General features: G+C 36.5%; 1 protein-coding gene across 2 annotated transcripts in view; it reads left to right on the top strand.

Moving 5' to 3' along the window:
* The window catches only part of LOC112511101 (alpha-mannosidase I MNS5), a 10492-nt gene extending 2376 nt beyond the window's left edge, over window positions 1-8116 (top strand). The window contains exons 2-15 of one of the 2 annotated variants that reach the window (XM_025116535.1): window positions 2016-2058; window positions 2155-2220; window positions 2303-2364; window positions 2495-2594; window positions 2990-3172; window positions 3268-3316; window positions 3396-3575; window positions 3706-3826; window positions 5140-5221; window positions 5296-5381; window positions 5505-5605; window positions 6201-6342; window positions 6913-7063; window positions 7640-8116. In XM_025116535.1, the coding sequence (XP_024972303.1) occupies window positions 2016-2058; window positions 2155-2220; window positions 2303-2364; window positions 2495-2594; window positions 2990-3172; window positions 3268-3316; window positions 3396-3575; window positions 3706-3826; window positions 5140-5221; window positions 5296-5381; window positions 5505-5605; window positions 6201-6342; window positions 6913-7063; window positions 7640-7867 (1594 nt within the window). In that variant the 3' untranslated portion in view covers window positions 7868-8116. Of the gene's footprint in view, window positions 1-2015; window positions 2059-2154; window positions 2221-2302; window positions 2365-2494; window positions 2595-2989; window positions 3173-3267; window positions 3317-3395; window positions 3576-3705; window positions 3827-5139; window positions 5222-5295; window positions 5382-5504; window positions 5606-6200; window positions 6343-6912; window positions 7104-7639 lie in introns of both variants that reach the window. The other variant, XM_025116536.1, reaches the window with a different exon arrangement.
* Window positions 8117-12212: the final 4096 nt, after the last annotated feature.

Here is a 12212-nt window from a genome sequence, read left to right on the forward strand (position 1 = left end):
AGAGTTACAAGTCTGAAGAGTCATTCTTTAGAGTTATACTTCAAAGTTCACTTCAGAGTTACAAGTATGAAGAGTCATTCTTCAGAGTTATACTTATACCCAATATCTTGAAAAATATTTCATGGGTAAAACTTGCATCATACAGAGCAAGACCAACCAGAGCTCGTCTGATCCTCAAGGACAGAGCCCCTCTGGTCTTACCAACCAGAGCATGGCCAACCACAAGCAAGGCCAACCAAAAGCAAGGGTCAACCAGAGGAGGCCTTCCTTCTGGTCTTACCAACCACAGCCCCACCAAAACCCTTTTATAAAACTCAAATTTGTAAATATAATGTGTTGACAAAATAATCCTCTTTTGCCACATCAAACCACAAAATACCCATTTATCGCATAACACACGAACTCAAAAACAAACCATATTTTCCTCATGACACCTTGGGTTAGACAACCCCATTTCCTCGCAACACACTGGTGCAGGAACCCATCTCATCGCAACATACTGGTGCGATCACAACACACTTCATCGCATCAAAGCCCAGACCCAGAGGCAAGACCAACCAGAGCCCCTCTCGTCAACCAGAGCCTCTTGGTTCGTTTATCCAGAGCCTCTGGGTCAAGAAAATGTTTAATACTCAAAGATTTGGGTTTCAAATATATCCAGAGACCCTCTGGTTAACATTAAGATCAACTAGAGCCCCTCTGGTTCCTTTTTCCAAGGTTCAAATGAACAACCAGAAGCAAAGCCATTCAAAAGCCAGACCAACCAGAGACCAACCAGAGGCCCTCTGGTCAACCAGAGCCCCTCTCGTCCTTAAAACAATAACAAGTTTACTTCATCACTTCAATAGGATGTGATAACCCAAGTCCTCACATCACACAGATGCGATAACTCAAGGTCATCACATCACAAGGATACGATAAATATGAATGTGGTCACAACCCAAATTTCACAACTCATTGCATTTGTCCGAAATTCATAACATTATGCACACCACTCAGAAGCAAGGCCATCCCAGTAGATGACCACCCAGAAGCAAGACCTTCCTAGTAAAAGGTCATCTCAGATCCCAATATACTCAGCTCTTTGATATGCCACCCTTATTTCCACACATGATATAATCATGATAGAAATCCACCCTTTTTGCCAATAATGGCATCAAACTGTTTTATCTCAAAATCTCATATAAAGAACCATGCAATTCTTATACCCAGTTCCATATAAGGATAACATTAAAACTAAAACTCACCATCATTGTGCTTGATGCACGTTGGAGTATATGGCTGAGGTCATTTGTTTCAGTTTGATGCATGTAGGGCTACTTGACCGGTGACACAGGGCTACATGGCAGCATGTCAAAAACTCATTCTCTTCGTTGTTTTAAAAAGGAAGACGTGAACTTGGGGAGTACTATCTGTTGGTAACGTAAGGCTCTGTGAACTCCAAGACTATTATCACATGAATGATATAGCCTACAGTGCTTTAAGTCAACACTATTCCTGAAAAACAATTTAGTAATCCTCCAAGATTCAGTAGACTCCTTTAAGCTAATATAGCTTAGGAAATAGAAGAAAAATAAATCATATCGAACCCTGCAAGAAGTGACATGTATATCATAAGGAAAGTGTAGAGATACAATTACAGAAAGATGAAACTTTAGCAGAGAATTGCAGAGAGAGTATATGTGTATTCTACATACGAAGTGATGCATATTTATACTGAGAAAAAAGAACAGTTGTAGGAAACTGATTTTGGTGAGGCAAATCTGGGAAATCCCTTAAAAGTATGGAGTAACTGCTTTCGGCTTTGAAATGGTTAAGGTGACTGTTTTTCAGGTAAAAGAATAATTTCTTATAGAATACTAGATGTAAAATCATTTACAACAGATAAAGCATGATTGAAGGTGTTCCATCTTACTTTTATCGTTTTTCCATTAACATTTTTGGTGTTGTATCATAGTCATCATGGTAATGAATGAGAACTTGTTAGCAGCTGTGACGTGTTTCCTCTTTTACAGGTTTTATCATGCATATGACAACTATATGGTATATGCATTTCCTGTAAGTACCCAACCTTCTATCAACACATGTTCTTCTTTGAAGACTCGGTGCGATTTTCATCCAAAGTAATATACTAATCTATTCATGGTTTTGCAGCATGATGAATTAAAACCCATGACCAAAACTTTCACCGACTCTCTTAGTGAGCTTGGGAATTTGAAGGTTGTAACATCTTCAGCTAGTCCAGTGATGATCAATACATAACCTGCGGTGAAAGCTAATCTTCCTTCTTTTTCGTTTTTAGCTTGAAAACTTACCCCAAGGATACAATGGATCAGCACTTACGCTTGTTGAATCATTGTCCAGGTACTATATGCTTCTTTAATCCTCATAAAGTTTGGGCCATCAATATCTTGTTCTCCTTACATTGGTCAGCCTACCTTCTTGTTCCAACTGATGCTAGTAAGCTTTTTGCTTGCTTCTCTTTTTCTTGCAGTCTTGTAATATTGGGTAACAACACAGAATTCGAAAAGGCAGTTATATGGCTTTCAGAAAATCTATCGTTTGATGTTGATGCAAGGATTAATCTTTTTGAGGTACTTAACACATTTACTTGAATCCATTTGGTATAATTTGTTTTTGTAGCTTAAACTTGACTTCCTTTTCCTCGTACCCCATCGTGATGATAATTACCTTTCAAGGATGACCAAGCAAAAGTCTATTTTCTGAAGTGAACTTCAGTTTCATATTTTCAATTGAAAAAACATATATTTCTGCATAGAATAATATTCATTTCTAGTTTTTGTTGGGTATCAGTAATATAAAGCGGGATAATCCTCCAAAAAGTTTATTCATGACTAAATTGTTGCAAGTTGAGGTGGCTGGTAATTTTGCATGCTCTCTAAGCTTCATAAAGGATTGATCTTTACTATAGCCAATTTGAATTGGAATGCTTTTGTGGTGTGTAATCCCCTTGATCGTTATTGTGTAGTGCAACATAAGACTTCTTGGAGGACTTGTCTCTGCTCATATTCTTGCAACTGATTCTACAAACAGGTTGATTCAAGGTACTTACAACAATCAGCTCCTTGTTTTGGCTGAAGATTTAGGACGGCGTTTTTTACCAGCTTTTAATACACCCACTAGTTTGCCTTATGCCTGGATTAACTTGAAGGTATTTCTCTCATATTACTAAAAAACCTTTCATCCTTCACATAGTAATTTCATGAGATTTATGACACCTCACTGAATGCAAAATTCTTTGGGCAGTATGGCATTATGGAGGATGAGACTACCGAAACAAGCACTTCTGGTTGTGGTAAGGGATCAAACTTTTTAATATTCAAACTAATGCGTCTAGGGCTTCCTGTATGAGCTATTTTTTTATGTGAATTCAGGATCACTTATTCTTGAAATGGGAGCATTATCGCGGTTAACTGGTGATGCGAGATTTGAACATGCAGCTTTGCGTGCTCTTCGTAAGTTGTGGGGTATGCGGAGTTCTCTAAACCTTCTGGGAACTACACTGGATGTAGCAACTGGAGAATGGATCGAATACTCCTCCGGAATTGGTGCTGGTACGTTCTGTTCTACCTATGTTCTTCTGGTAATGAATAATAATCTTGATCATGCAGGGATTTAACGATTCTATCTTTGATTTTAGATCTTGTTCTTTCTATATTCTGATGCTAGATTTATTTGTAACAGGGGTTGATTCTTTTTACGAGTATTTAATCAAAGCTCACATTCTGTTTGGAAAAGAGGAATTTTGGCGGATGTTCCAGACAGCATATCTTGGTGTGCAGAAATATTTCAGATACGGTTCATGGTAATGGTTTTCTTATTTTCTCCTTATCAAAGTAATTACTGTTATTTTGGTGCTCCCTCATAAGGTTGAATTTGTTTCTCCTTGATCCCTTTCAAGAATGTTGAAAAGTCTCGTTCCCAATTTTTTTTTTCAATTTGAAACTTGAAGTGTGTCGTTATAATTGAAACACGGCTGCTTTGAACTTTTAGGCATGTCGCAATGTAGCACCAACTTTGACACCTGATAAGCGACTAGCAATTGCTATTCATCATTTATATTTTTTAACACATGTTAAATATGTAAAAGAGCCAACTAGAATCTTTGCTGTTTCCTACATATGCAGAAAATGTCGCTGTAAGATGAGTATGCTGGAAACTCTTCTTTTTCTTCTTTTTTCTCTTTGAGAATCGAAGGATTCCATTAGAATTCTAGCTCAAATGCTTTAAACTCCTAGGCTTATTGCAATGCAGCTCAAAGTTTGACACCTAATAGCACATCCTTTTCCAAAATGATGCATCTTAAATTTCGGATCAGCTAGGATGCATTGAATTTACGGATGCACTTTTAGAACTAATAATGAAAATTGCTGGTTCAAAGATCAAACACTGATCTATTACATAGAAGTTAAATTTCACCTATGGATTAACTAGAAAAGCAGGGACTTCATAATGCTTAAACATCAGCTGAATCATCTTTAAGGAAAGAAGAAAATAAGGATCACAGTTGCACTTGCTGCATAAGACCTGGTCAAAAATCACCCACTTGGTGCTTTAAGATATCATTTGGGTGCTTACTTCAAATATGTTGTGCGTTGACTGCTGATTTATTTTTTCACATATAAGATGGGTATTATAGTATAGGGGCATGGTGAAAATGGCACAAGTCACTGTAGGGTTTTGGTGAACTAACAGTTGGAAAAAGAACCAGCTAGAAACTTGTAATGGTTCCTACATCTGTAGAAAATGTTAGACTGCATATGTAAGATAAGCATGTTTGAATTGCTGCTGCTTCATAGACTATAGACATTGGCCAAATTAACCAAACCAAACAGACCCAATATATCCCACCCGAAGGTAGGGTCTAGGGGATAAGATGTATGCAGACCTAACCTCTGTCCCACGAGACAGATGTTTCCAAGAACACCCCTGGCTAGCATAAAAGGAAGGGAAACATATCTAGAAAACACAATGATAGGCCACATATATGCAACAGAGTTACAAGAGAATGTAGAGAGCCTAACAAGATAAGAAGCATATTATGCATACCAAGGAAACTCCCTATCCTACTTGGTCAAATATGGAACATAATTTAGAGTATCCAACTCTTCATTGTAGGTATCATGAAGCTGATATGAGAACAGGAAGAGCAACTTACTGGCAACTTACAAGTCTTCAAGCATTTTGGCCCGGTGTACAGGTAAGTGACACTTGAAACATCATCCCACAACATTGGTGACTACACCACTTTCTTATAATTAGTCTTGTTATTAGGTTCTTGTTGGGGATCTTGCAGCAGCTAATTTAACACATCGTGAATTTTTTCATGTGTGGAAAAAATTTGGAGTGCTTCCAGAGAGGTATGAAGCCTCAACCCTTTAATGTGTTACAATTTGTGCCTCATTTTCCACTGCTTTCTGCACTTCTATCCTAAACCTACAAACTGGCGGATGAAAATAATGGCAAATTTTGAAACTATTCAGATATCTCTTGGATCATCAGATCGTGCACCCTACAGAAAAATATTATCCTCTACGTCCAGAGTTGGCAGAGTCGACATATTACTTGTATCAGGCAACAAAAGGTTTGCTACTGTTTGTTTCATTCTTTCTTTTAGAAGTAATAATGCTCTCAATTGTGCACGTGTGTACTTAGCCCATAAGTAATACGTCCTCCCATGAAAATTTCAGTGATTCCCATTTTCGGATGTCACATGGAAAATGCAACGCTCTAGTTTTTGGGAAGTTTTCTAGTAATATTTCTGTGTGCATTATCATCATCACCAGAAAGTAATGATATTGATATAGATCTACACAATTCTCTTATTTTATCCATATTTAAGGGTATTTAACAAATAGCCAAACACTATAACTTTTTCATGGGATACAGGGAGTAGGTCATCGAACTCTTTTTTCTACTACTAAACCTCTGCTTCTATTGTGAAATGTACCCCCATGATTATTGTGAAAGTAGTTTAAGATTGCACTTTGAGCTTGATGGAAGCCTTCTTATGATTACATATAGCTAATCAACCAAGAAATGCCATTCATGAACATCTTGGTTTGGAGAGGGGAAGAGGACTCAATATGTGGATAATATTACTAATTCCATGGGACCCAACAGTTCCCTAGCCTTATAATATTGTTTCCGATGATAAGTTATCTATTTCTTTCTACCAGACCCCTGGTACTTGGAAGTTGGTGAAGCGATTGTAGATTCCCTTAATTTACACACTAAAGTTGACGGTGGATTTGCAAGTGTTAAAGATGTAACAACTATGCAATTAGAAGATCACCAGCATAGTTTCTTCCTGGCTGAAACGTAAGAACACTGCAGACATACTGCTACATGCATTTTTTCTTTGCAATATATGCTCCCTCCTTTCCAAAAGAGTTGCAAAATTGAATTTTGAGGTCAAACCTTTTATTTTTCAAATCCAAAATTAAATATGGGTTTCTTTGGCATCTTTTAATTAACGTATTACTATTAGTGGGTATGTTTTGTAAGGTTTACTACATGTATCAAAATGTTTCTTGATAATTTAAGAAGTTTGTATCAATTTATGAAGTCGACCCGACTACCTTAAAAGTCGAAACGATACCTTTCTCTTTGAATGGAAAAAGAGTATCTGCTTTTTTACTTGAAACAACAAGAACCTGCTAGCCTACTCCTTTTGTCTCGTGAAAATTGCAGCATTTACATTCAAGGAGGTTCTCAGGTTATAACTACTTATATTTCTTTGTCGAAAAATGTTCCTTAATTTTTCTGTTATTCACGTGTATTTAAATATTTGACAAGCAGTGAAATGATACAATTTTCATGGGTCAGGGGAGGTAGAAGTTTTCCATATAGCATTTGAAATTGTTTCTGAAGTTTTTATTTCATCAATAGGTGCAAGTATCTATATCTTCTCTTCAATGATTCAGCTTTGATGGGTCGCAATTATGTCTTCACAACCGAAGGGCACCCTCTTCCTGTTTTAAGTGATTGGCATGAAAGGCTTCCTGATACATACATCCCCAGTAACTGGACCTCCATCAAGGTGCAAATTTTATAACAAGCGACTTTTCAGATCTATTTTGGTAATTCAACTTCACTGATTATGGTCCTTAAGCAGGGTCATGTAGTTAAATAACCTTAAATGATCTTTCAATTAGAAGCATGACCTTTGGAATTTTGCTTTTAACTCAATGACCTTCATATGACCTACCCTCCGGTGCTGAACTGCATCGGTGTTAAATGGTCTGCCCCTTAACACCAGAGGCAGACTGTTTAAAGGGGTAGAATTGGAATGGTGATATCAGTTGACCAAATTCCAGACTGTTTAAAGGGGTAGAATTGGAATGGTGATATCAGTTGACCAAATTCCATTCCATCATTTGGTTCACTTAAAGGTGTGGAATGGAATGCATCAAATGTTTTTGAAATCCATAAATCAAGGAATCGTCCTCTCCTTCCATGTACCCAAGGATTTCAATTCCATTGAGAACAAGAAGACCGTTTTACCCTATGACCACCAACTCCACCCACTGCCGACCACCACCATCCATCACAAAAGGTTAGTTTGTAACTTCCGTATAAGCTCAATTAACAAAATAGCTCTTCTTAATTATTACAGGTTGAAACACAAAAGAAACAAGCTAGTGCTATGTCTATGCAAGTCTGCCCAGCGAATCTATTGAACCCTGGACACGATGGTCAACAGATTGAGAGCATCTGCCATGTCCCAGACTTGCGCCATTATCACAGATGTTTAACAGACGATGACTGTGGAATTGATTCAACTAATTGTAGAAGAAGATCCTGCAGCATGGCTGGCTACTGTGGTCTGTGGTTGTTCATATGAGGTTTGCTTCGACTCGATTCAATTCAATTTGATTCATCCTGAAACAATGATTAAAACATTTTCAAGATTCTTGCTTGCATATACAGGTTAGTCTTGAAGTTATGTAACATGAAGGGTTTGATAGGATACAATAGGGAAGAGTGAAAATGTAAAGTTTGAGTAGGATAGAACATTATTGGGGCATACCCCCAGTGGAAACAGAACTTTGCTAAAGGGAACCAATTGGAAGTGTAATATCACCTGAAAGTAACCTTTTATTTATAAAATATTAAGTATTCTTGAATTGATGTCTCTTTTTCTTCTATGCAACTCAACATGTGACCTTTAATCTTTCTTTGAATGAGTGTTTAAGTCTATGTTTCTCAAGGGCTGGCAACTGGCAAGAGCAGAAAGTTACCCTAAAAAACACGGCTAAGAATCGTGTGAGAAAGAGAGTTAAGTTGAGAAGCGTAAAAATAGATCTGGACCCATGATCACCTTTAATTTCAAACTCACCCATGAATCAAGTTTGAAACGGGACTGATCGGACACATCTCATCCTAATATGCATTCAAGGGTGGAGATCCCTTCTTACGCTTCTCACCTTAACTCTCCTTCTAACATTTGCTTGTTAAGACATCAAATAGTCAAGTGTTTCCGAATTTGTTACAGCCAAAATCAGATCCTTGAAATAACTCATTCTACTTGTTCATTGTTTAATGCAAATATGTGAAACTAGCTACCAGTTTCAGAACAAGCATTCTAATGCAATCTAAATCACAATTTGAAGATAAATCATTACCGCATACGGATCCTGAGTTCAGGAAACGTTATCAAGAACCCACGTACAAAACTAGCACTACTATCGTCAATAAGCTCATAAAAATCCCACCTACGAGAACTGTATCAAGAAGCCCCAATCACGATCACGCACATTGCTTACAGCAAGTTCATGATTCCCGTTATCTTCTAATTCCACCATTGGCCGAAAAGGTTTCTTTCGCGATAATAAACCTTCAAGATTTAGGCCATTTTGATCTTCTGGATATGAATCATTTTCAGCAATATTGCAACAACCATTGCGCTCACAAGCACAAGGTTCTGGCTTTGCCGATGAACCTCCACAAGTATCTCTACGCATTTTGCTTTTGTTGTTTGTATCCTTTTTGTCACTTGGACTTGTGACCCCACTTCTATCATCGAGAATCTGGATGATGTCCCCAAAAACGGACCACCGTCCAACTGAAGTTATCTTTATCATTGCTGAAGTGAAGACCATAGTGGGTTTGTAGTTTTGTACCATCTTCAGCTTGACCATGTGAGTGCCATTCGAACCCTGGTGGTGGAATGAACTCCTCCTCATCATCTGCCGTAATATCAATATAGGTTCCTTCCTTGGGAGTCATAGGTTTGGTCTTGAAGGTGGATCGACTCCGAGTTATCCGGCGAGGTTGATGATGGTGCATGGATGCTTCGAATGGTTCTCCATTCGGCTCGTGACTTAGTTCCTGTCGGCGCCTGGGTTTAGATTTTGTAATGACCATGGTTAGGCTTAGGTACTGGGTGACTAGGTTATCGAACAGTGAATAGGTGGAGAAGGGATGGGTACGACAGGTTGACTTTACCTGTTCTGGTGAAGAAACGACGGTGTACGAGGGGCAGGTCGGCGCCGGCGCTGAAGGTTCAGCTATAGCAAACAAAAAGAGTTAGGGGAGGAGGCGTTCGATTTGAAAAGATGAAGTCTTTTCGTCTGCCTCTGCATAAAAAATGGCTACTGCCTCGAGTACCTTGTCTTCTTGATTCTTGTCGGCATTAAATGAGCCTGTTTCTTTAGGGTTTACTTCTTAATAATTCTATTAATAGACAACTATTTAATAGTTTCATTAAGATGCAACCACTGAATCGTTAAGAGATAAATTTTGTTTGGTAAAAAAAAGTATACTCCTTAATGATTCTAAAACTCTTTGAATGATTTTGTATCTTGCGCCTCTTTTAACCATTTAGCGTCTTAATTTTGTTGTAAATAATTACCAAATAATTATATTTTATTTTGTACTATATAATGAGAGCCTCTTAATCCCCACATTTTATAAACCAAAATTTATGGTAACAAAAGTTCATATTTCACAAAATTATGTTGAACGATTTTATAAAATTGAAATTTTATACATCAACCATTTTTTTTTTGCAATAATTACACCAAAAATACATGGTTTATTTGAAACCCAGATGGTGACATTAACATCCTTTACATCTTAGTTGAATCTTAAATCAACTCGGGAGAGGAAGAATCCACACCCCCTGTATATACGTCTGTGTGATTTTCCCCTCTACTTCTAAATGTGTGCGAGTTGTTTATTTCAAGAATAGGTTGAGCTGTACTTTTTCTGTTATAACTAGGAAAGTTATACTTAAGAAAGAAGGGTGCATGACAGCGAGATATGATGCGGATAGGTGGAATGGAAATTCCACTCCTTCTAGGGTGTAATTCCAAGCTCTCGTAAGAACCCCAACTATGGCAGTGAAGCCTTTATTGTGGGTATAGGAATGCAAGACGTGTTACACTATCACTTAATGATTCTATCACTTTTATACTACTACTGTAGTCTAGGCGTGAGGAATGGGACCTCCAACGCCCTACTCAAAAAGTTCGCGTGGCAGCTGGTATAGATGAATAAAGGCGGACCGTTAGAACGGGACCTATTGTCTTAATATAATAGACGGCAAAGCGATTTGAAATTTTGATTTTTCGGTTAATTTGTGGTTTTCAAAATGTGGGTAAAAAAATTAAAATGCTAAATCTAAAAGAAAGAATATATACACACAATTTGGCTTTACTAAAAGCCCACAAATTTCATGCTTTTCAGTTTTCAAAACGAACAACCTCAGAATGTTGTTGCATAATTATCAAGGGATCGAAAATGGTTTTACACTTTGTCCATTCACTTTAAACGTAGTACCCTTACCAGGATCTCAACTAGCAAAAATGAAGTATATTTCACTGAAATGAAAATGTGATAAAAATATAACGCTGTTATATAGATGAGTAAAAGGACCAGTCCTTTCGATCTTGACTGGACCTCGAAAGGACTAAATATGTCAGGGACTAGACCATGACATTATCAGTCTAGATTAGACCGTTGGTTTTTAATCGATACGATATTTATTGAGGCAGATCGAATCCCATATGGATCTTATTAAAACTCCAATTCAAATTTTCTTTTGACAAAATCAAACTATCATTGATACTCTATTGAGTTGACTTCTTTTTGTAGAATTGAATAATTATAATGTATATTGTATATAGCATAAACTCTAGTAACCTATACTATATTATAAAGCATTTGACAAAAACTCTTAAAAATCATTTTTTATGTATGAAACACTATTTATTAATGCATATTACTTAAATTTTAAGATTACAAGTAAATTGTGCACAAGTACATCTTATTAAAGCTCTATTTTGAATTCATATAACTAACTGCATATAAACATAATCAAATACATGATAAACATTTTATTTGAAATATAATTTTTCTAAAAATATAATTAGAATTATGATTGAGTTTTAGCAGAATCATTATCTTTATAAACATTATATTGTTAAGCAAAAAATAAATTACTTCATTATTAATCATAAATTAAATTATAAAAAAAAATTGAATTAAATAAATTATATAAAAAACAATAACTTTTAAATAGTTAATTTAATATTAATATCGATATATTTTTTGAAATTTTTATGATATTTTCAAATATATTTGTATTCAAGTAAAAACATTATCTTTATCAAAACCACATAAATCATACTATATCAACAGAGACAGAAGATAAATCGAAACATTAAAATAAAGATGTTCTCATTGCATTAGAGCGTAAAATGTCAATCAAATCAGTAATCTTAATTTAAAATTTTAAAAATAAGACGAACTTGTTTATTAGATTCGAGCGCTCACTGGAAACTGGAAAGGGCTAAACCGATCACAAACTCATTTAATTGATCCAATTTAAAAGTTTAGCATGCAAATGGAAATGAAAGTTTTTCTATATCGATGAAGTTTAATTCAAAGCGGAAATGAGAACGGGATTATTCACATCGTTTAGTATGATATTACGTAATGAATCATTTACCTTTTATGGGACGAAATATTATTCCTTGTTTTTGCATTCCACCTCCCCAACGTCACAAATGCCCATCTTCCGCTTCATTCCGTTATGCTTTTGCAAGAACGAGACGAAGGAACAAGAAGCACAACCCGAGTGTGATTCTGCTCCAAAAGTTTGATTGATTTTGTTGTTCTTCCTCTTTAAACCCTAGATCTGAAACCCGTCGCTCACTTCCGATTTTGCTTTTGCATTTGCGGAC

Source organism: Cynara cardunculus, assembly GCF_001531365.2.
Source record: "Cynara cardunculus var. scolymus isolate 2C chromosome LG 4, CcrdV1, whole genome shotgun sequence".
Lineage (NCBI taxonomy): Eukaryota > Viridiplantae > Streptophyta > Magnoliopsida > Asterales > Asteraceae > Cynara > Cynara cardunculus.